We start from the raw sequence: 25784 nt of genomic DNA on the forward strand, positions 1-25784 counted from the left end.
ATAAAAGTATCTCTAAGGAAAGTCATTGAATACACTTAATAGTTCAGTATAGAAGCGTGAGTTACTTACCAGAGAAAATTACCTTGCCATAGCCACTGTCAGTGATAAAATGACAGGTTATTTGTACCTTGGTGTTGTATGTGGTGTCTCTTCTTATGTAACTCTGAGCAATTATTTTGATTGAGTTATACGTATAGAAAATGTGATGAGCTAAGTCAAATCAACAGCAGCACTATCAAGTTATATGAACGATGGGGCATGTGTACATGACTGAGCATGCATCTGAGGGAGGTAAGGGGGAACAATCTCATACAAATTGCTCAAAAACAAACATTAAAATTTAAGAAATATCCCTATTCTAGCAATTAGTGTTGCAAAGCTATGAGTTACTGCTCGACAGAAATCCTCAAAAAGGACAGAGGCCTTAGAAGCCCCAAATTCATCAGCGCTGTTATATCTTCCGCGTTTATCGTAGTGAACATGAAGAATGACAAGTGCCCATATTTTCTAAGAAGCTGCAGTCAAACTTAATGTAAAGTAATAGTAACTTGCTCAGTTTCAAAGCTGACAGCTAAAACTGTGAAACATTATGCATATTTCTACTCTAATTATCAGCTTCACACTACTTTTCAAGTTCTGTATGTAGAGAGAGAGATATAAAATAAGAGTGAGCGTGAAAACTTTTTGATAGTTTTTGAAACCTAATCTAATCTGGTCCTTCTTGGAGGACAGACTGTTAGGAGTGATAAACAGTCCCTGAAGCTAAAATTGTTTGTGTTGATACAACCGTAAAACTGGCTAGTCTGTTTGGAAAGAAGACTGTTTCCCAGCTCCCTGTGCTCAGGCGTTCTTGCTTCTGTGCTGTTCCAAGGATCCTTGTTTTATTTGTAAAGATGAAATGCCAAGGTGTTCAGTGATGACCTTGAAAGTATATAAGCCCGGATAAGGTGAGAGTAAACAAACAGAGGGTAAGTTTTTAAAAACAAAACAAAACAAAACACAAACCGATCAGAAACATACATAGTCCTCTTAGGTTTCTCAAGGGGCTTCTCATTTTGTATCATCTAGCTGACAGATTGTTTGCAATGTTCACCTAAACACAAATATAGGAATGCAATTCTTCTGCAAGGCTTATCTTTTGCGTTACAGTCACAGTAGCAGCAAAATTGGAGCATATAAATATAAATTAGGATATATATGTATACTTGCTTTATATTTTCCTCCCTTGGTGAAGTTCCCATTCAAATTGCACTCTCAAATTCCCCAAATTCTTTAGTTATTTACTTCTTTAGGATATAATTCTAATTTTACCTTTTACAAGACTTCTGACCACTTTTATGTTCACCCAAACTGCCATGTAGAAAATCTTTGTAGACTTACGCTCGTATTTTTGCAGTGTTCAAATTTGTATTACACAGTCTCGGTTCTTTTCAGCTGGAGCTTGTTTACAGTGGATGTTTCCAAGCTTTAGTTGAAATTTTATAATAAGAAATTACTTTCCTTGATTACTTTTTCTTTTCTGTGTTTTTTTTATTGCCTTTCATGGTACAATATATTTTATTCTGTCTTAAGTGGCTTGACCCTGTCTAAACCCACCACCTTTAAATTGAGTCTGTTCTCTACAGGATACAGTGCAATAGCTGTGGGGTTCAACAGTATTTTTACTGTTTATTTTAGTTGGAAGAAGGTTGCAAAAAGGCTTTGCAAAGTTCTTGTAAAATGAGCATTAAGGAGAATTCAGAAGAGATTTGCTTGGAAAACTAGTTGGCTCCCAAAGTATGAGATTACTAGGGAACTCCTGAATTTTCTTTCCAGATTCTTCTTCCATTTCTTGTGTGCTGTAGACTTGTGTAGTGTATGTGCTGAACCAGAAACTCAACATCTTTTATTTATTCATTTAGCATATATGTTCAGAGCTGAGACTTTCTTTCTAAGTCTGCTGTTCAAGAGTATTTTCTTTTTATTCAGTAGAATGATCAGTAAAAATATGGGCATAGTTCGCACACAAAGACTGTGGACCATATCAAGACCTGTGACAATGCTGGAATGGAAATGTTGATGGCAATTCATGAACGTACAGATTATTTCAGTGGCACCTACCAGGACTGTGTCGATTTCCAGATCTGCAGAATAGCCACCTAGGATGCCATCCACTTTTTCCTGAAACACTGTAGGCATCCATCTGGGATGTTACTCTTGGAACGTAGTGCTTCTGACACAGTTTCCTTCAGGACTCTGATTTCAGTCAGAGCGCTGCCACAGATGGAGACAGTTGGCCACAGCTGAAAGTGTGTATGGATACACATTTGAAGGAGACAGTAAAAGCAATCTTTCTACTATATAAAACTTCTTTGAGATATTTGTCCATCTGCACATTCATAATCACAAAAATCTGTCTCCGATTTGGAGTCACATTAATAAGAAAGGATTGATTGGGTTAAGATGAGCTGTGAAGGTGTGAGATGAACTCTGCATGTTTATACCATTTTGTATCCCAGCCGGAAAGGCAGAGAGGTTGGAGCACTGTGTCAGGTGCTGCTGACTGAAAAATTATCCAGCTTGAGCCCTGTGTATGCTCCCAGTGTAGGTGTAGCATGTAGACAGATCATCCGTCTAAAGACATCCAGTTATTGCTACGTAACATTCCTTTTTATTTACCTAATACCTGAAGTGATCCAAGTGCCACAGATAAGACATCTACTTTTAAAAAAGTTAATAGTTAAAGTATGATGGTCCAGCTTCTGCAGCCATGAGAGCTGGATCTGTGTTTTGAGATCCCTTGACTTGATTCTTCTCTTTCAGTGCAATAGTGTCTAACCTCTACCCCACTCAGAAAATAGTCACCTCCTTTTGGCAGCAGCTACCCACTCTCACTGGGCTGCTTTCTTTTTTACTATGTAAGCAGATGTTTAGCATTTTCTACCTCCTGTAAACTTTCTTTTCTGCTCCACTGCCCTCCTGAAGTAAAAATCTTATTACTTATATTCTTCTTTCTTTTGACTTTCTGCTAATCTAGAAATTCAGTTCACGTGTTCAGTACTTTCTATTTAATTTTAAATATTTTTTTTCCCTCAGTGGGCTTCCTCCTCCACTCCTCATTAGAAATAGATAATAGTTTTTTGCATCTTTTTAAGGCTTCCTTGCAAGCTAATACACAGGTAAGATAAACATGTCTTGAGGCAGTAGCAGGTATCAGAATTTTCATTGGACAGTGCAGCATTTCCTGTAGGGAAGACAAGTAATATGTATCCTTTGCTTTTTTCTGCTGCCAACTACATAAGGATGTGACCTGAGTTCTCCTGACGAAGTATCACGTAAGTTTGCAGTGGTTTAGTTTGTTATATAATTGTATAACTGTGCATACAATTCTTACATGGGTTCCTAGAGCAAAATTTTCTATGCTTATCTATTTTTCCTTAAAGTTGTGATGCTTTAGCTATTGTTGTAATTTTGTGCATAGCAAACAATGATTTGCAGCGTTATTTCTTGATTTGAAAATTGAGAGTTAAAATAATGTGTGTTTAATTGCTGAATTTTCGTGTGTGTGTGTGTATTAATCTATGTTATGACACTTTGCAATGCATAGACATTGCTTTCTACTGCTGGAAAAGATGAATATATTTGCAATCTTTCTATTTCAGTCACGATTAGTATCTAGTTGAAGGCTATCGCTGAAGTCAAGTTTAAATTCAGATAAATTCACTTTTTTAGTGTGACTATTAAGCAAATCATTTTTTTCCCTATAAAATGGTCTGTCATGTTCTGAATTAGGCATAAAGCATTAGTGTATTTTCATCACGATTTAAGTCAGTAAAACATAAAGATGGCGTGGATGTTCCTGAGCTAGAGAGCTGTCCAGATCTTGCAGTGGAATCTAAAGTCTTAACATTGATACCTGCCTGACAGGCAACTCAAAATAATACTTTTAAGAATTATGGTTTTCAGCATGTAGTCGATAAGAAATTTGAGAGGTCCTTTATGATGTATAACTGCAGGAGAAAACAGTTGTATGCTCTTGAGATCTGTAGCCTTTGAAGCCTTCTTCTGGGTTCAGTTGGGCTGCTCTTAAAGCGTAACCAGAAAAAAGTGAAGTGGTAGCTTCGTGTTTATCCTCTTTATAGCTCAAATATCACCCTACTCCTTTTGAACATGGATGTGGAGGTCTCAGCTTAGTGATTCAAACCTACTTCTTTTGCTTTTACATGTGTACTAACCAAACTGTTTAGGTTTCCTTAGAACAGGAGAATGCTAACCTTTCTGTTAAATCTGTGCTAAAAGACATTCAAGGCTAACAAGTTGGGGAAAAAAAAGAGAAAACAACAACAACAAAAAAAAACAAGGAGGATTGTGATTTTAACTCAGTTGCATGGATATCACTCCTGGGTATCAGTCCTTCTTCCAAGGACTGTTTTATGCCTTGGCTCAGAGATTACGTCTTTTAGAGTAATGGATTCTCTTCTGTGCTGTGGCAGATATTCAGAAGGAGCTTCATGCTGTCTACAGCTACAGAGCGTTGAAAAAGATCTGTGAAATGATTCAAATTTGTATCTCCACTAACTCAAAAGGGACAAGTATACAGTTCCATCAGTCCCTGTGTGAAGTCTTTAATTTCTTGCCTTTTCTGTAGTATCATAGAAAGGCTCAAAGACATCAAGAGGTCATTTAATATCTCTCCCTGTCAAGGGAAGGATTTATTGTTTAGAAGAAAAACATTTCTTAAGAATGATATGCTTAAAGATTTCTCTTACAGTTTAAAGAAGTCATTCCAATTACCAGCAGGATTTCTGGTAATCGATGTTGTGTCTAATTTTATCAACAATCAGCAATGAGCTGGAAATTTTAAACCTAACCATGCCTCTGACTAAAGCATGGAATAGTTTCAATACATATGTGAAAAACAAGGTTCAGTGCTTGGAAGGGTAATGCTAGACTGGGTGTATGTCTTCCCAGGTTGGAGAGACTGAGTTATCCATTTGTGAGTCAAGTATTCTCTAATTGGTAGGGCAAGTTTATGACATGACTATTCCCAAAAGGATAACAGTTAGGTTTCTGTGTATGCTAGACTAGATTTCTCATCTATATCCATCTCCTTTTGAAGTGAATAACTTATACTTTTATTACAACATATTTTCTACTTTCAAATATTTGAAACATGAAGAACAGTATTAATTTGGAACATCATCTGTAAAAGCTTGGAACCTACAGGTGTGAAACAGTAGATAGAATTAGTTGAATGATTGGAAAGAGGACTGGGGGAATAAAATATATGGTAGTAAAGATTTGTACTGAGTTAAAAAAGAAGACTGGGTCAGATTTAAAGAAGTTTTATGCCTTTAGGTTTTGATGATTTTATTTATTTTTCTATGTATTTATTTTTTTGCATAATAGCTAGAATGGTTCTTTTTCTACTAATACGTTATCAAGCATATGCTGTAATTTCAGGTGAAGTTCTTATGATAATGTGTAAATAATGAGAAATAAATTCAGCTTGTATTTGGGAAATTTAGGAAATTATATTTGTATGAACTATTTCCTGAAAAGGAAGAGTAAGCCAAAATTTCTATGACTTTACATTCAGCAATATTAACGTACATTTCTACAGTCACTTTGTTTTTGTACTGTTTTATAAGAAGGTGATTGGATCATATTTTTAAAAATACATCTTTTTGGAGGAAATAAGGAAAGAAAGTAATGAATATATACTCACTTAGATTCTAAATTCTTTCCCCCTCCCCCCACCCCCCAAATGAGCCAGTGGTCTTTAATAGTTTTAGTGAATGTGAATTTAGAGAAAAACTGTCACAGAAATACATACATTTTAGGTTGTATCTTTATTGCTCAATGCTGAGAGCTATTGACCTTTCTTCCTTAGCTTTTGTTATTGTTACAGTCAAATTTGAAGTATTAACCTGACCAGGTTGTCTGAAGCATATTTCATGGTATATTAGATATATGAATTTTATGTCCTGAGGTGAATCCTGCAATTAACATTGCCCTCTATTAAGCTGGTGTAGGTATATACACATATACGTGTGTGTGTGTGTATTCAAAAAAAAAAAAACAAAACACTTGTTCTGTAAGGCTAACCTGCTGGAAAACTTAACTGAAGAGCAAATATTTTGAGGCAAACATAAGGAATATGTGTGCAACCACTGTATTTTGTTTGTACTTTCATAATTTAATCTTTGTGAATTGCCTAAAATTGATAGGAAATGTGTTTTCTGTGTTCGCAAATGTTTTCTCTGTTTAGAGTTAACAGTGAGTGTACTTGTGTTTACTTTGCTAGTAAAAAAAGAAGAGGAAGATTTTGAAGAAAAGAAATCCATTAAGAAACGAATCAAAGAATTGAAAGTTTTGGACCCAAAGATCGCACAGAATCTGTGTAAGTTGAATTTGCTTTGATGACAAGTTAGTGTACCCTTAGTGTTCCATACAACTTTTTTTTTCTTGTCTGACTGCCTTGTAACCACAGTTTATTTAAAGCATGTATTAGAATATGCGTATGTGCACAGAAATTGGCATAAAGCTCAAACAAGTAAGTTTATACAATTTAAAACCCAAAAAGCAATTAAACTACGTCACTCATTTAAGGCTAAAATTACTCTCTTCTGTACATATCTGAGTAATAGCCTAGAGCTATATATCCAATTATTTATCTTTATTTTCAACCTGTTTCTTAGGGTAATACTCCAAAAAGGTGTTTTTTGTTATTTTTTGTTTTTATTTTAAGACAATAATATACATGAGGGGTCTGGCCTTCTCATATGCTTTAAATAAAAAATAATAATAATAACAAACTCAACAGACAGTATTATGCAATAATATACTAATAAAGATGTTGAAGTTTTTGAGGAGAGGTGTGCTATAAGAAATAGGTTACTAAATGCGGGCAGAAGTAAAATAGGAAATTACTGGATTATGATGAACTTATAATAAGCAGTTCTTAAAAGAGCTTTTTGAAAATATTTATGTGGTTTGGTAGGGATATTTTCTCAAGTGCTTTCTCATTTTTTGTGAGAAAGCACTAACCAAGGCCATCGACGGAAAAAAAGTGTAATAACTTTCATCTCAGCACAAAATCATATAACAGCAGTGATTATCCTTAGTAGATCATTTGCTACTTATGGTGGTCTTCTGTGATAGTGGATCTTTGTCTATAACAAATGGATGGAGAATAGTGGAACTGGAGGAGAGAAGTAATTAAAAATGTATTTAAAATTGTTTTATATAATCTGTATTACCTTGTGTAGTGGTTGTTCACCTGTAGCTTGTTTGATTTGTGCTTTATAAATAGAAAAAAGATTGATGTTATCTTCCTTTCTTCATTATGTGTTCAATCTTTGTTTTAGCAATTTTCCTTGGCTCTTTCCGAATGCCTTATGAGGAGATCAAAACAATGATATTAGAAGTAGATGAAACACAGCTGGCAGAATCCATGGTTCAGGTAAAAAAAATTGTCAGATAAATTAAATTCCAATATTTCAGCCTAAACTTCTCATTAAAATTGTAACCTGCAACTAAAAACTCTTCACATGACTTTTTTGGCTAGTGAACCACTGCAACAATTTTTTAAATCTTTTTACTGTGAACTCTGATTCTTTTTATATTTGCATATTGTTACACTTGCAGAGCTAATCATTTTTATGGAAACAACTGAGTTTATATTGTTCTCTATTTTCTGCAGGTTTATTCTCCACAACTAAATCATTTAGTTTGTATATATTCAAATAGCATACATTATTTTATTTTGTCTTTACTTTTTTTTTTTTTTTTTAACTTCATCTCAATCACAAATCTATTGTTCTGGTCAAAAATTAGGTGGAAAAAGATTTTGAGGAGACCCTACTATGTTCAATATGTTCCTTTTCTTCCAGTCTGCAGTTATGGTCTCGTTTCTCATGCCTGGGCTTCAACAGATCTTTGGACTCCTTTGAGTGGTTTGAACTTCCTTTTTCTTTAAAGGAAGCTCTACTGATTGATTCATGGAATGAGACGTTTGTCTTAAATATTTGAAGGAATCAACATGAGCTGTTATCTGCAGTGACTATACATATAATCATTGTATAATTCTTTTCATTTTGTTCAGTGAAGCAGTTGTTATTGGCATTGAAGCTATCTATTGCTTTAAGGTTATTAGGTGAACAGGGGAGTTTACATTTCTGAGCTGTTTGTGCTTACGCCAATTATTTTCTTCATGCTCATAAGATAAGTTGTGTATTGTATCTTTTTTTGAATAATAGCTGGAATTTTGTAGAACAGCATGGCAAGCTGAGAGATGGAATATGCTACACTGATATACAGCGTGAACTCTGTTTCATAGTCCATGCTTCCTCTGAAACTCCGTGTCATGCTATTTGACGTTAGCACTATTTTTCAAACATAAAAATTTATCATGTTAACAATATTCGATCATCAATAATGTTACTAACTGATCTATATTATGAACATTATATATGAATAATATTATGAAAACCAGGTAACCTGATAACAGCAATTTCAAGAGGGCAAAATATTTTTGGCATTTTTAGGCCCCGGGGAAAACTGTTAGTGTATAATTAATTAATGACATTCTTTTACGTGAACATCAATTGCAAAAAAAAAATCAAGAAAAATATTTTCATGGAATTGTTTACCTTTTTTTCTTTTTTTTTTTTTCTCTTCTAATTTTCTTTTCTATGGTCTATTTTTTCTCTTTAGATGGTATGTATACTGGGAGAGAGAATACCCACTTTTCTATATCTTTAAAATGACTAACACAACCCATTCCCACTTTAATTCCTTGTATAATAGGCATGATTAACAGTAATAGGAGATACCTTATTGAGCCACCTCATTTTGTGGCTTTTGTTTTTCTAGCATTAACAGTAGGGCATATTGGAAAGTCCACATATCCAGTAAGGTCTCTATATGGTTGAGAAGATGGGAAGCCTGTCTTATAGTCACCACTTGTGGGGAAGAGGTGTGTGTGTGTTTGCTTTTGAAGTGGAGGGAACAATTTTACTTAAGAATAGAACAAGAGAAATTGAAGAGCCAAATGTGATGTGAGGAATAATGTCCCATAAGAGGACAGTGATGTTAAGAGCTGCTGTGATTGAAAGTCGGCGTGGTAGTAAACAAGTCATAATACTCACAGTATCCTGCATGAAAACAGTTCTATGCGTATAACAAAGCATACTATTAGAGGATGGCGGGTCACACACAGTGAATTTTTAAGCATATAGGTGGTTCAAGAGTATAAATTGCACTTTTTGCAAAGTGATTAAACATTTGCAAGCCTAAATCAAATGTAAAAATGAATGGGACTTCCAAATTTACTTCTCAGGTTTGTAATTAATCATTTTTATTAGATGGCTTCATTTAAGTTGCTTGTTTCTGGCTAAAACAATCCTGTAATTACTTTAAAAAGTGGACCATCTAAAGCTTGAAAAAACACTCATACATCTATCTTCTTTAAAAGCCATTGAATCAGTTGCCTCAGTGCTTTAAAAATGCATTAGTCACCTTCTTGTATGCTTCAGTCATTAAATAAATTCAAACATATGGCAGTATGTCTCTATTTCTACCTTTAAGAACCTTTACCGTTATTGGCCATGGATATCCTATGAAAAAGTAGTTCAATGCATTTCATGATTTTGAGCTGAGTAAAACCATACATAGGTTTGTGAGTTATTTATATAGGATACTTTAGATATTATGCTTCTTTTCAGAGATTTCTTCATCAAATTTTCTGTCTTGTTTTGAGTGTGTCCCAGTGTATCTTAATGCCACACTTTCCGAAATTGGAAGATGTCCTTCATCCTACACCTTTATTATACAGCATGCTTAAGAAACAACTGAAATGTATAATTTTGCTCTCTTTCCATCCCCATGTCCTCCTTTCTGCTGCTCGGAATTCAGTCCAGCACTGAAAAACATCAGAACTCCAATAATCATATTGTAGTCCAAACAGTCATTGACTGGTTCTCAGAATGTTTCTTGTCACTTGGTAGAAATTCTTTCTCCTGCTTATTTTCTGTTTGAAATTAAAAATGTGTTTCATCTCTAGCAGTTCAAAAGCTTTATCTGAACACCATAAAGCTACTTTGATATCAGCTGCTGCTGCTTTTTTTTTTTTTTCTGATGCTCTATATTGAAAACATTCATACAACAACCACTTGACTATTTTTCAAAAATTTTGAGATCAGTTTTTCTATATGCAAAAATTGTTTTAACATCAAACAATAGCATTTAAACTTCAGTAAAAATTCAACAGTTGTAGTGTATTTAGGATATTGGTAATAACTGATTACATGGATGTTGTATTTAGTATATTAAAACATAAGTGAATTATGAATTTGTAGTTTCAAATGTATCTTTTTACACTGTGGCTATCTGCCTTTTCATTTTTGCTGAACAGGACAGATTTAGTGCTGGACACCTCCATCCATAAATAATAAATGTAGTCTTTTTTACAAAAATATTTTTCCATTTGTAATAATAGTTAAGATATATATGACTGCTATCATAAATTCTTCATGCTGAATGTCAATCTGGCCTTGTTTAAATCCAATTCCCTAAAATTTAAGTTTACGTTATTATTTTGAACTTGTCATTCATGCAATGTTAATAGTGTGACTATCACAAAAAGTTGTAAAAACAATTCCCTTACAAAAACACCTTTTTATAATGGGTAAAATAGGCCTAGGCAGTTCTTCATCATTATTTTATATTAAAATAATAACCATTTTTGAATTAAGAATTGAAATCCTAATTCGATTTTTAAGGACCATAACTGCTGAACTAAAATAAATTGATGATTATTACAAGAGCTGAGAGATTGAGTATTGAATAAATAACAGATAAATTAATAAACAAAGTGGTTAAAAAAAATTAATTAAAACTTTAGATACTTGTATTCTTAGTTACAAATCCAGTATTTTCATTTCATTTCATTTCAAGATGAAGATCTGTATTGCAATTCATGGGCGCTATTGCAGCTAGAGTAAACACAAAGTGCTAGCTTTTAACTATCTAACAATACGGGTTCTGAAGACTGAATCGCTACTGAGTTCAGTACTGGTCTCAGGATATGTTGTAGATAATACAGTTGAATTCTTCTTAAATTAGGCAAGTATTAAGCAATGCTCAGCTACGACTTTTATCTCTGTGGCCCTAGAGCTCTAATTTGTGTATCCTAACTGTCTGAATTTCCTGTTGAAGAAGAAAGTAGACTCTTTTGTGGATAAAATTAAGTTTTTTAAGACTTTGAAAGAGATGAGGTTCACTAACTTAAGTAAATTCTCTTTTTTATTGATTATATTGGAGGAAAGCTATTTACTTGCAGAGTAAGTAAATAGTCTTTAACTTAACTGAAGTGTCTACCTTTTCTATCAAGTGCTGATAAATGCTGGAGTTGGTCCTTCTGGTCCTTCCTTGAAAATATAGTAGTAGGAAGCTGGAAGCTGTGTTCTCTAGGACTAATTCAGTTTTAGAAGGATTGAACCCTCATTTCGATTCAGAAAAATGATCTTATCAGTAGACGAGGGAATATTTTAAGTGAGAACACCATCTTGTTCTCTGCATAGCTGGGAAGACAAAAATCATGAGGTTGGAAAGACGGTAGGCTAGGGGAACCTGACTGTTCCCTGGTAGTTACAGCAGTCATATGGAAAGGGACATAAATGAACTACTGACTGTCAAATTATATGTCATAATTAGATATTTGAAAAACTCTAAGAACCTGCTCAGAATAGCCATTTTCAGTCTAACTAGCTGATTAGAATTAGAATGGGATTTGGATGCCTAAAGGTACCTATATGTAACAATAGGTGTCTAAGTGCTCAAGAAGCTCCGGGGAGTCTTGAAGACTTCAGGTGATCAGATGAGTATAACATCTTTAGACTCCCTTACCTGTGTTCATTAAACCTTCACTTATGTAGGTGTCAAAGCTGTCCTTATGGACTTGTGAATTCAGCTGGAGCTGAGTCCCACCTCTGAATTCCTTCTTTTATGGAGTTTTAGGTGAAGTAGTGGCTAATGGATTTAAGCTTTTGTAGAGATAGGCGTTACTTTTCCTGTCATCACCTTAGAGTCTGTTTTTGTTTTGAGTTATTGGAAAATACATGATCCTTTTTTAAAGATTTTTTTTGTCTATTATTAATCATTCCTGCCATCCTTTAGGTGGAAACATCACACTTGGAATTCTTTATTTTGTCTTCCCTGCCCTATTTGCTTCTTAAAGCATTCTGTTTGTATAGTACCTAAAAAATATATCCTTTCTTTCAACATGGTGTTTAGCAAAAGACTACGGAAGTGTAGATGTGTGTAGAATCAGCAGGAGATGCTAGCTGGCAGTAGTTAATCACTTGCCTTGTACATTCTCAGTTATATCAATGTGTATTGCCTATTTGCATTCTACAATTTTCAGGGCAGGAGCATTGTCTTTGGAGTATACATTAAAGATACATAAATAATATCTTTACCTCCAATTATACAAGCAATGCAGAAGAGAGATTTATAAGTCTGAGATTTATATATTTATATATTTATATACCTGAGATTTATAAGTCTACTTTCTTTTTCTTGATAGAATTTAATAAAACATCTTCCTGAACAAGAACAACTGAATGCATTGTCCAAGTTCAAGAGCGAGTATAACAATTTATCTGAGCCAGAGCAGTTTGGAGTTGTGGTGAGTTCTGTTTGGGTTATCACTGTGTCTTTTTTTTTTTTTTTAATCTGCAACAGAGTTTTAGTGTAATACTACAGAAACAATACCAGCCTCTTGTTCCTAAATATGAAGAAGTTCCACACTAGGAGAAGAGTGTAAGTGCTGATTTTTAATTGGACTTCAGTGGACATATCTGTGGGTGTGGAGGGCATGATTGTTATTGTCTGTCTGTCTCTCTTTAAAAAAGTAGTGGCATGATTTATAAAGCAAAACAAAAAATACTGAATTACTTGCAGTGAGAGTTTCTATAAGAAACTTTCACTGGGATCTATGGAATTATTTTAAATTTCCATAGCTAAAACTTTTTGCCTTATTTTTGTATTAATAAATCATGTCTTCAATTAAATTTTCTACATTGTTGTTTTTCTTTCTATTCTCCACATAAATGGGAAGAAAATACTATAGGTTATCACCATATAAACCTATTCTGCCTCCCTCCCCGTATGCTTTAAAGTTTGTTCTATTAAGAGTGCTTATCGTTGCTTTTTCAATTCACAGAGGGAAGATATGTTTACAATATTTCCCGGTTTGAATTGAAAAAGGAAGACTGGAGAAAATAAAACACTGCTTATTCAGTGTTGGTAATTGATGCCTTTAATGGAAATATAGTTTACGTATAGTTTTATCATTTCCTATATAGCTCATAGATAACTTTAATCTAGACTAACCTAGAAAAAGGTTATTTCTTTTCCTGGATGCATATGCCCATATAACTTTTTAATTCTCCTTGTCTACTAGCACTGTTGACCTCTTTTTCCCCTGGGAGAATATAATTCTTTTGGATGCATCTCTGGCTTCAAAAAAAGGAGTATCACATCTTTGTAATGGTGTGCACTTGCTCTTAGTAGTTATCTGTGTGGATACCTAATAGCCATACTTAAATATTAGAAGAGTTGGAGTACAGCCATGGGACCTATCCTTAAGAGTATCTGTCAGGACTCTGAATCAGCTGAAGAACTTCGGTCTGGCCATGAAAAGTACTACATCTGTTTGATGGCAGTTACAGACGTGAAGTAGGCAGAGCCTACTTTCCATATAGGTACCTGCAGAACAGAACTAGTTGTGAAGTGATGCTTCTGTTGAAAGTTGTTCCCGCTGTTCATTTGCATTCCATCTTTAGGACAAAGCAATAGTGGGTGTATGTCTAACATAATGCTAATTTCTTGTGAATCTTCTAACAACGCTTAGGAAACAAGAAAAAGAAAAAAAAATCTCTTTTTAACATTCTTTTATTTATTTTCCATGACTTTCATATGTAGTTTTCTGACTGAAGCCAAATTTTCTGTGGCTTACCTTGGTCAAAGTTTCTTAGGTACACAAAAGCTAATGAAATCTGTTGCTACTTATTTTCAGGCTGAGAACATGTTTTTTCAGGCATCCAAGAGATATATTTATAGTTCAGCCCTATCTTAAAGTTACTTTATTTGATTAAACTATCACCACTTTACTCAAAAGACGAAAATTGAACCAGGACTGTGGTTTTGAGAGAGAGAGATCCTTTCTGGAATAGCCAAAACAATTAGTCTGTTATATTTAAGTCTTATGTAACTATCATGTAATTTCGTAATGCAAAATTAGGATTCTAGGAATTTCTTTCAAAGTAAAAGACAATATCACAGAATCACAGAATGGTTTAGGTTGGAAGGGACCTCCGGAGATCTTCTAGTACAACCCACCTCCTCAAGCAGGGTCCTCTAGAGCATATTTCCCAGGATCACGTCCAGACGGGTTTTGAATATCTCCAGGGAAGGAGACTCTACAACCTCTCTGGGCAACCTGGTCCAATGCTCTGTCACCCTCACAGGAAAGAAGTTTTCCTCATCTTCAACTGGAACTTCCTGTGGTTCAGTTTGTGCCCGTTGCCTCTTGTCCTGTCGCTGGGCACCACGGAGAAGAGGCTGGCCCCACGCTCTCGACACCCCCCCCTTCAGATACCTGTACATGTTTATGAGATCGCCTCTCAGTCTTCTCTTCTCCAGGCTGAACAGGCCCAGCTCCCTCAGCCTTTCCTCATAGGAGAGGTGCTCCAGCCCTCTAATCATCTTGGTAGCCCTCTGCTGGACTCTCTCCAGTAGTGCCATGTCTCTCTTGCACTGGGGAGCCCAGAACTGGACACAGTACTCCAGGTGAGGCCTCAGCAGGGCTGAGCAGAGGGGCAGGATCACCTCCCTCCACCTGCTGGCAACACTCTACCTAATGCAGCCCAGGATACCATTGGCCTTCTTGGCCACAAGGGCACATTGCTGCCTCGTGCAGAATGGTTACAGTCTAATGGCAGATTCTAGGTAAAGACAGAGGCAACGTTGGTGGAGAACATTAGAATATAATCAGTAGGCGGTAGACAATGTCTGAAAAAATGTGATAACACAAATAAGAAGGGAAAATGCATGGGCCTCCTGATTTTGCTCAATTTTATTGGATGTAAATGTGATCTACCAGTGTGAGACTTGTTGCTACTCTTTGTGTGTATGCTCATGCTAAGTTGTACTATGTCATGCACCGTCATGCACCCATATGCATGCTCATGCACACATGTACACTCTCACTCAATTATTCACTCACCTAAGCTGTTAGTTCTTGTCTTTCTCTTATGCCAGAAAAAACAGCACTTCAGAAATTGAACCTCTTGATTTTTTTGTTCTCATTACCTAGTAGTTGAAAAGAAAGAAAAATATTTTCTGCTGTTACATTTTTGGAGCCTGCGTGGATCTTTAAATATGGATCTTTTGAGATCCTTTAAAAGAAGTATTATTTCCTAAACAACAACAGAAAATCCAGCTAAAGCATATTTTCCTGTTTCATGAGATCTGGAGCTACTGCTTGAGGGTCTTCCATCCCTTCTGCTTGCAAAGTCTAAGGTCAGAGAAAGTGTTACTTTTTCACTTGCTGCTTTACAGTATTTGCTTATTTCCTTTAGAAAATAACAGTATTTTCACAATGAAAGCTTTCTGGTTTGGTTTTAGCCTCATGTGTATTACAGAACTGCTTAAGCGACAGATTAACAGTTAAGCCTATCATGACCAGCAGAGCTTAACTATTTGGTAGAAAGAAATGGGAGGGCACTGTGACTAATGTAATCATTTTATGTTTGAATCTATTCTTCAGGTGGAAATTGTAGTTTAAATCTGCAATTTTATAAATGAGGACGCCTACTTTTAGGTAGTTAGTTATTCTAACAAACTTAAGATACATCAGATTATGAATATCTCTTTAAAAACAGTATCATTTGCATTGGTTTAAACTGAACACTCTGGCTTGTCAAAGTGCCTTTAGGTTTTCCAGGGTTCTAGACTTTGAAGACTTTTATTTTCTCATGTGCATATTATTTCTCTTTCTTAGATGTGAACTAAAATACTCTAATGCAAGATCAGGCTAATACCACAACTGATCAAAGAGCAGACACAAACTACGCATGCTTAGAGTGCCAGAGCTATGGTATAGCAGATATTTTACCTGAAATAAGAGCTTTCTCCTTCCTCTCACTTCTATCTTCGCTCCAAAAATTTCTTCAAACCTGAAGGGTGAAACAACTATCTTAGTCCCTAAACAGTATAGGGTTCCTCCATGAGAGTGGTCTGGAGCTTTTTGGTGACTCTGGGGGTTGCCTTTGTGGTTTCTGCACTCATGCTCCTCTTTTTAAGTCATTTTATCCTTTTATATTTTCTGTTCATACAGCAGTAAATATAAAATAAATCCTTTATTACCCTTATCTTCCTTCACAGACTTTAGGTTTTCTTTAGATAAAATGCTGCATCTTCCTTCCTGTATGTTCTTTCTTTCACTTATTCCAGGCTGCTATCTCAGAACTTAGATGCTATCACCTATTATTTTGGAGGTGTGTTTTTTTTTTTTCTTGCACACATCCTCAAACTATTTTATGAAAATTGCATTAAATCTGTTCATTTTATTGAGTGCTTTAACTTAGCTTCACAGTATTATCTCAAGTTGATTGTTTTGAATGCCATATTTTGCTGTTCACATTCTTGATGAAGTATGCTTGTGCTCACTGAAATTTAAATATTCAGTTGCATTTTGTTTTACTGCAGCTCATATTTTGTGCTTGATTTACTCAATGAGATTAACATTTTCCGAAATTAATTTAACCTCCGTAATATTTTCTTGGAGGATTCATTGATTATGACTGGATATTGAGTGATACGTTCTATAAAAACCTGTCAATCGTGAATACTGTGTTTAAAAATGAGTAGTCATATATCTGCACAGTTGTATTGTGAGACCCATCTGAGAAGAACGAGATTTCAGCTACCTGATCATCTCAGCAGGTGACTGTCGACAAAAGTTGTTTGTTTTGGTGTTGTTTGTTTGTTTTTTATTTTTGATGCTTTCTCCAATTGGCAGAATAAGTATCATGTTGCTCTAGGACTTAAAATGGAGCAATCTCCTGCATGTTTATCTATTTTGGAGGTAATTCTTCCCTATTGAAAAAAGTATAGAATTAGTTTACAGAAATACTTTTTTTTCTAGTTTTGGATGTAACTTCTGTCATCATACCATACAGTGATGAAAAAGAAGATCATTTAATCTAGTAATGTCAATCTCGTGTGTTTTCAAATAAATTGATGTAATACTTAGTGGTTAGATGTATTAATTGTAATTGATACTTTGACTCCAATAATCCATTTAATTGGTTTTCTTTTAAGAACTATTTCCACACCACTCAACCACTACTATTGGCATGTGCCTGGCTTTCACCTGAAATGAAACCCGGTATATTTCCTATCAGCAGTGATGTTTTACACTTCAGACATCTTTCTCCAGAGGCTTTTGTTTTTGCGTGGTCTTATCCTGCCCAACAAGCTTTTGTTATATCCAAGGAACAGAATATGGATTATATTTCTTTGAGTCTTTTGCATAAGTAACAATAAAGGCACTGAAAAACTGAACCTCTTTCCTGAAGTTATTTGGGGAAATTGAGTTACTGAAGTGTATTGATTATATCTCTTTCCCCCACACAAGCAAGATAACAGAACAGAACACCAGAGAACTATTGTGTTCCTTGTTGAGTTGGTCAATGCTTCTTGAAGTTTTTTTTGGTCCTCAAAGAGATGTAGTGCATCTGAAACCATAGATAAGGTTTTGAACGTATCACTCAGATGATGATAATGAAACTCAGATATCTATTAAATATTTTGAATATTCTTGTAAAATAAAAGATCAGAGATGAACTGTAAGACCTGATAAAATAGAAATAAATTTTGAGATGTCAAGCAGGAGTTTAAAATTTTTGAAAAGAAAAATGAAAAGAATGTAATAAATACTGTTTTAACCCAATTTAAGAACATATTTTTATTGAATGACATTTGAGATTTTTGAAATAAGTTATTAGACTTTGGAAATCACTGTTACAAATAAAGCCTTTTTTGGATATCATATCTTTCGTTTAGCCTTTCTAAGGCCCCGGCAAGCATATGTCTCCTATAAAACTAATATTCACCTGATTATGCTTTTTGAGCTCAACTACATTGCATACATTGTTTTGTTGAAGGATTGTAAAAGAGGGTTAGGCTAGGCATGGGCATAAACAATTTTGAGCACTGTTTTAGCAGTGTAAGGTAATTTTTCTGTTTTTATGACAAGTTGAAGAAGAAATTTTCCATAGGAGATGTCACATACTTTAACCTTCTGCAGAATTTTTCTTTCGGAAGCACATAGTGTTGGACGCTGTGTCCACCGTTTCAAGTGGCAATTGCTGTTTTTTCACTTGTCATTTTGTTGATGCTCTAGATAAAAATTTTTAACTTTTTTTTTCTCTTTAATTTAAACAATTTAGCATTTTGTCCGTCTGACTGTCTTTATTACCAAATGTTTATCTTCATATCCGTTCAGTTTTTTAGGCAAGCAAAAGCCCTTGTTCGTGTATTATTTATCTCCACTTATGGTTGCAGCAACTTCTTTCTCTAAGAATTTCCTACTTCACAGCCTGATTCCAGATTCCTCAGAATGCATCTTACCTATGATTTAGACATTCACTCTGCTATATGAATAAGTCCTGTGACTCTTATCTAAAAATATGTTAAGTTATGTCCTTGCTTATATCCATCCATGTTACAGCATTGATGGTTTATCTTTTCCTTTTTTCCACTGTTGATGAGCTCATTCCTGGCTTTTATCCTTCTTTCTTCCTTATGTAAAATATTTTTTTTAAGTTCTCTATATTTCAATTTCTTCCTCATCCTTACTTTCTAGATAGTAAAACGTCTCCACCACGATTGTATAAAAATTCTTGAAGGGTTGGTCTTTTTCAGGTCTACTTTGAACAAAGAATTGAACTGTACCCCTTCTTCCAAAAGTGAGGGTCTGCCAGCCCTCTTTTTGCATCCTTGTACTGAACACCTTCACAACTTAACTGCTTCGAACTGCTTCCTCTTCTAGTTCCATGAAGTATTGTACAGTTTCCTGTCAAAAGTTGAAGAGTTTCTCTGAATTATCTGCATATAATTATATTCTAGTCTATCTATTATTGGGTCATCTTGAGTTTCAGCTTCCTTTGGTTTTAATTTTTTTGTCTGACTGGCATGGCACCGTGTCTGTCTCAAGAATGTTGCTGACCTTGCAACAGTCTTTATTCAGTTAGACTGAGACAGAAACCAATATACATAGCTGTTTTAGCTGTTTTTTTTTTTTTTCTTTCTAGTACAGATATCAGGAAATTGTGATTTCCCAGTAGCAACAGGGGCTCTCCATGGCAACATGAGCTAATCCAAAATCTAACGTTGCTTCAGCTGCACTCCATTAGAGTACGCTTTTTCTTTGCAAGGTCTTATTGCTTTCCCTGGGCAGTTGTGGTGTTTTGGCTTGAGTGCACTGTTAACTCACCTGAGGACAACCCTGTTTTCCTTATCACTTGCTTTGGCCATCTAAAGGCCCTCTTTGGCCACCAGGTGAAGGTGGTGATAATTTCAGAAAATATAATGGTAATTAAGGTATTCTCTTGAGAGAAAAATGGAAAGGAGAAAAACAACAGCATGGATGTTATCTTAAGTATAAAAAGTAGGTAAGATAAAGGAATTTGGATTATGGAGATGCAGTATTTCACAGGAAATTAACTTAGGTATTACAAAATAAAGTAAAAATGCAGGTATTTGTTAAAGACAGAAGAATAAATCAGCTAGATTATTGGGAAATAACTTGCAGAGGGGTTGCTTATCGAGGTAACTTATTAACTATTAACGACATATACTATCTTGTAAATAAATAAGAAGCTCAAGTTAAGTGCTATTCTAAATCATGATTAGCAGTTATGTAGGACTCTGAAAATAAGAACAAACAGAAGTAATGGCGCTCATTTGCTCAAATAGAGCATAATTAAGAATGTAATCTCATAATACAGTGGTATTAATTTTACGTAAGCAAGGCCTTTTAAGAAGTACAGTATGAGAGAAGAAATAACATCTGCTTATTTGGGAGATTTCTGGTGAGTTACAAAATAAACCAGTGCTCAGTATGTAATTATTTTTAATAAAGCTATAAGAGGTAGATGAATGCAAAATAATCAAGTATTAAAGATTTATGTTTTATTACTGTTAATTTGTATTACTTAGATCTGAGCAGTCTGTGTGTTTTTTTTTCTTTTTGAGATATTAAAATTGCAAGGGTCATGGTGCAGCTGGTAAAGACATGTTATTACTTGGTTGTTTGAAGCAAACTTTCTCAAATTTCTCCTAAGTTGAAGGAGAAATAGAAGGGAAAAGTTTCACTAGCCTAAAGCTTTTAAATTTCAGCCTTGCATGGAAAAATGAACATAGAGAAAAGTCCTCAGTGCAAGAACTTATGGAAAAGGAAGATGACTTTTGTTTACGATATCTCTATGTAAATTCATTTTACGTGCTTACAGTCTCTTATAGATTGACTTTACTTACACTCTCCTACCCACATTCCTATAAGGAGTAACATGTGCATGTCTGAGTCACCTGGCCAAGATCACTTATGTGCAACACAGAGGACAATGGATGTGCTCAGCTCCTCATTTTGTCCCTGGAGTTCCTGACTGGTGACAAAAAACTAGTTTTTGGAGAGATCTTTTATATCCTTAGGAATCATCAGCATGCCTTTACCTCAATTGTGTAACTTCAGCTTCTGTAAATGTTAGGCCAAGTTGTTGCCCATTGTCTGCTTTTCCTTTTTTGGAATCTGTTTGAAGTACATTTTTAATGTACTTTTAGTCTGCTGGTGGGCTATTCAGACAAGGAATAATATAAGCAATACGTTGCAACCACATTGCCATTCTCTGAGTGTTAGAATGAAGGGTCTTCTGCTAACAAGTTGTCTGTGCTGCGGTCTTGCGGGAGTGCAGGCCTCCTGGTTGTGACCTGAACTACATGGATTCTTCAGTTTACTGCTGAGAACGGTGTCCTGGGAACAAATATAGGACATTCTGTTAACCCTAGTGCTGCATTGTCTTCCAGAGTTTACACGTTACGGTTGGTACAAACAGAAGTGTATATTTTTTGTTACAAATCTATGCAGCGGGAAGAATTCACGTTAACCTAACATAGGCAGAGTAAAAAGGGCGTTTGTGAACATCCACCCTGTAGATAGGAAATGCCACTGAGGATAAGAAGATGTTGTGATTTAACTTCTGTAAATCGATTGAGCAAGAAACAAGCAGTTGAAAACGAACTGGTCCACAGGCAACTCTCCTCCTTATATATAGAGTAAAAATGATGTTTGAAGGAATGTAGGAATGGTAAATATGTCTAAGCATGTGGATATGTCAGCATAGCATTAACCCCCCACACCCCCGAATTGCCCTTCTGAGATGCTGAAAGTATTTCACATCAGTGGTCACAATTAACCTTTAGACATTCCACATCATAACTTAGATTATAGTAACTATCCTCTTCTGTTATGTTGCTCTGTTGTGGCTCCATCTTGAATTATTTTCTTGTTACTGAGCACCTCTTCATTAACGAGGTTTTGACAAGCATAGTTTGCTTGACTGGAGTGACAAGTATTTTAGGAACATTAGTGACTTCAGATTTAAATGGCAATCCTTCTAAAGTTAAATTATATAATTTCAGATGCAGTTCTGATAAAGAACCATATTTGCAATGGATCACAGGTCAGACATGAATCAATCATGTCGTTATTTGCAACCAATAAGCATATATCAAACTGAGATATAGAAGCAGGAATACAGCCTCTCTGATTTTTGAAGTTCCATCTATTCACCACTGATAAAGCCTCAGCTGGAATAGTACATCTGGTTTGGAGGTATTTTATGCATCAGTTATAAGTGTGTGGACCAAAACCGAGACAGTGGAGGAGGGCAATGATGACAGCTGTAGAAACATGGCGTACGAAGAAATATTGAAATAATTAGGGTTGTTTAACGTAAGGTCAAGACAGGTTTTTCTCTCAAAGCCTGTACAAGAGAACTGGAAAAAGGAAGGGAATAATTTACTCTGCATGCTGATATTTGATGCAACAGCATGTAATAGGCTTCTGTTTACAAAAGAGATACAAGTTAGATAATGGGAATTTTTTCCTTAATAGTGAGAATAACAATAGAATAGATTGACTAGGGAGATTATGGAGTCTTCGTAATCAGAGGTCTTTGTGAGTAGGCGAGTCTAATATCCCTTTTGGGTGACATAGTTGATTCTCTCATAGGAGAGCAGAATGGAGTGAGTGACCTCTGAAGGTTGTTTCCTTGCTTTTCCTAGGATTCTATATATACACTGATCTGTTTTGAATAGCTTCTGGCATATAAACATTGCAGTTACTGTGATATGACTACTGAAATATGTATTTTATAAACAGTTTTGCAATGAAAATTAATACTTTTCACCTATGATACCACACTGCAAATTGTGACTGTAGCCCAGGTTATAGCAGGATTATCTGATCTCCTTTTACCAGGTAAGCCACCTGAAAATTCATTTCAAACTGGCCAGCTTTTTTTTTCTTTATTCTTTTTTTTTCTTTTGAGGGGCTTAAACTTAAGAAAGAGTTGGTAACCCAGAATGATATACCATTTTTTGAGTCACATTTATCTCAGGTTTTGCATGCACAACAAGTTATTATTTTAAATAAGGGAAATGAGATTCTGGAATGACACAGATTTAGTGACTATATCTGCATTGCTGTTTTATGCTAAAATACTTGAGGTAAATGTTGAAGAGATTTGGTTTTCTCTTACTCTTTGATATATTTTTATTTGAGAGGAAGCAAAATAATGGTTCATTAAAATAGCTTGCTGCTGGTGATGATTCAGAGAATCCACACAGGTTTTAATAGTTTTTTTTTTTTTTTTTTTTGTATGAGGTCATGAACTCTTAGTTCCTTTGATTGATCCATAAGTGTCGTTTTGCATATGCAGTTTTTTTTAAATTATTACTTTTATTTCTTTTTCTCTCTCTCCCTAAAATCATACAGAGTATTGTAGTGACTAAAACCATCCAAGTTCAGTTCTCATCATTTTTTATATTAGTTTTGATTGAGATTCAATATTTTGAAAACAAAGTCCTGAACCATCCTGTATCCTGCTATTTATGGCAGTTGTAAGAATGATAAATCACTGGATGAGATTTTAAGGCTATGTCTTTAGTGATCAACTAAATAGTGCCAGAGAATGCTTCTGGGCAATGAAATCCATTGTTTACAATGCTAATTTGTTAGAATAGACACTGGCATGCTTTTAGCCTGTGCAGATTTGCAGTTTCCCAAACAATTCCTCAGCCTAGTTTGGGCGTTAGTATGAGCCAGGCTTCATGGGCTGAGCACCCAGTCAGATTGAACAAAGACTTGTGGCAGCTGAGGACTATTGGCTTATTGAAACAAGTTATAATGGTTGCAAAGCACATCTTCCTTTCTCTTGATGGGGAAGATGGAGGGATGTGTCACAGGGAAGTTAGGTACAACCATGCCAGTTCCAGGTGTTCAGAGCTTGAGTGTCTAGCAGGCATCCCTGTGTCTCCCAAGTCAGACATCTCCAGGCCCTCTTAGAGTCAGTAGATGCAGAGGTGCAAGGCAAGGTGTGGTCTCATCCATTTTATAGTGTGTTTTTTTTTCTTAATTCACCTCCTCCCACCCTCTTGCTCACACAACAAGGTGAAAAGTTAATTTGCATAAGTTACCTAATGTTGCTAAGGCTAAAACTTAAGGTCTATCCATGCCAACTTACGTTAGCAGCCTGTTACACCAGGAACCATTCCTAATAGTAGTTTTAATTTGTTCATGCTGTGTGGAGGGAGCTGAATCCAATAGTAAGGGAAGTGAACTGTTCCATGCCTGTAATCCTTAGTGACAGAATGATCCTGGGCACATTTAATTTATTAATATGGGCTTGAAATACAAACTCCATTTATGAAATCATAATATTGTCATTCTTTTTAAATTGTTTCATTGTAAAAACTTGTTAATATTTGTTAGAATGCTTTTAGCGTACCTTTGACCCTGGGGGTAGGCAGCTGTATTCACAGCCTGTGTCCAAGAAAAGTGTCTAAAAAGCCCTGTGTGATAGCTCCTGCTTTATTTCCTATCTTAAAACCTGAGATATTTGGAAAACCCACCACTATGTTCCCCTGTTGTCTGGGGTAAGAAAGAGAAACACTGTCTTCTACTTTACTTTCATTTACTCAAAACTGAGGGAATTATGGAATATTCTTTTAGAAGTAATTAATGCCCAGACCTTGTTGTGAAGTACAGCGGTAGCTAACTTGAATAGAATTTGGCAAGCTATCCTCACATGATTTCACAGCTTGTTCATTGAATGAATGTGTTTTTAATGAGCTCGTACCAAAGGAGAGGATTTCACTAGAGTAAATTGAAGATTAGAGTGAGGCCTGATTGAAGGCTAGTTTGTCTTAAATAATTCAGCAGACACTTAAAATGTTCAATTCCATATTCAACTGATGGTTTCACCTGTGCGATCACACTGAGGCTAGCTCAGAATATAGTTTCGTAGGAGTGTACTGCCCTCTCTAATACTTGATGCTTGAGCATACCTGATGACATTTCAGTTTGTCGAAAATCCTGAAATGGTGAAATGAAACATTGCTATGAGATTTTGACTATATTAACTCCTTTCCACAGAATTTCTTGTGTAAACCTTACCTTATTCTGTCGTCTTGTAAAAGTCACGTGTATCTACTTCTCGACCTTGCCAGTGTTCTCCATCAGTAATTCCAGCTTTTCCAGATTTATCAAAGTTTAACTTTCTACTGAACACCCTTTGCGACATTTAAAATTCTTTATGCAAATGTACAGTCAAGGTACTTTAGAGGGAGAACATCTCTAGCTCTTGTGATATCACAGTTTTTCAAACTCTGAACCCACATAAGGCGGAGATCCAGGCTCCAGAAATATCTTCTGAAAGGGGCTATTGTGACCTGCACTGATCTTAGTGTTTGCATTTGCCAAGAGTGATATTTATCTGGACTGGATTATGTTTCTCCTTCCTCTGTGTCACTGAAAAATTCTGCTGCTGAATCATAGAGAAAAGTTCCTCTATGATTTTACCAGCAAGTCCCACTCTTATCCCTACTCAGTCCTGGCAAAACTACTTCGGACGGCTCTATTACCTCCAGCAAAATCTAAACGGTAGTTTAAAAAGACTGTTGTATCAATTATTGTTGTCTGATATTACTTCCTTTGATGGGAAGTGGTTATTTTGTTGATTCCTGAAGCACTTGTTTAAGCTAAAATGACCCTTTCCCTTTTCTCCTTGGCAAATCTTCTAAAACTTCAGATCCATGTGTTTGTCTAATGGGTCCCTAGCTTTTGACTCTAACCTTAAGCCTTATGCTTGTTTTGGAGCTACAGCAGTGCTTCACATTGCAGATTCTTCTAAATCTCTCAAGAGTTTGTCTTGATTTCATGTTCTGTGAGAACTCACTTCAGTTTACACAGCAGTACTCATGAAAACTGATGCCATATTGCTTCCAGGTTAGAAGTTTTGGCAAGTGTAGGTGTCTCATTATGACTTAATGTAACTACAAACACTATAATGCGTTGGCATGAATTTTATTTTACATATACAGCAACAATCTTATATTGACCTTGTGGAGTATCCTATGAATTTAACAGATATATAAAAATCTATGCAAGCGCT

General features: G+C 35.4%; 1 protein-coding gene across 2 annotated transcripts in view; it reads left to right on the top strand.

The window, feature by feature from the left end:
• DIAPH3 (diaphanous related formin 3) overlaps positions 1-25784 on the top strand; it is a 252444-nt gene that overhangs the window by 96811 nt on the left and 129849 nt on the right. The window contains exons 18-21 of one of the 2 annotated variants that reach the window (XM_068929688.1): positions 3282-3314; positions 6287-6382; positions 7350-7444; positions 12569-12670. In XM_068929688.1, the coding sequence (XP_068785789.1) occupies positions 3282-3314; positions 6287-6382; positions 7350-7444; positions 12569-12670 (326 nt within the window). The remainder of the gene's footprint in view (positions 1-3281; positions 3315-6286; positions 6383-7349; positions 7445-12568; positions 12671-25784) is intronic. The other variant, XM_068929689.1, reaches the window with a different exon arrangement.

The sequence above is a fragment of the Struthio camelus genome, chromosome 1 (genome assembly GCF_040807025.1).
Source record: "Struthio camelus isolate bStrCam1 chromosome 1, bStrCam1.hap1, whole genome shotgun sequence".
NCBI lineage: Eukaryota > Metazoa > Chordata > Aves > Struthioniformes > Struthionidae > Struthio > Struthio camelus.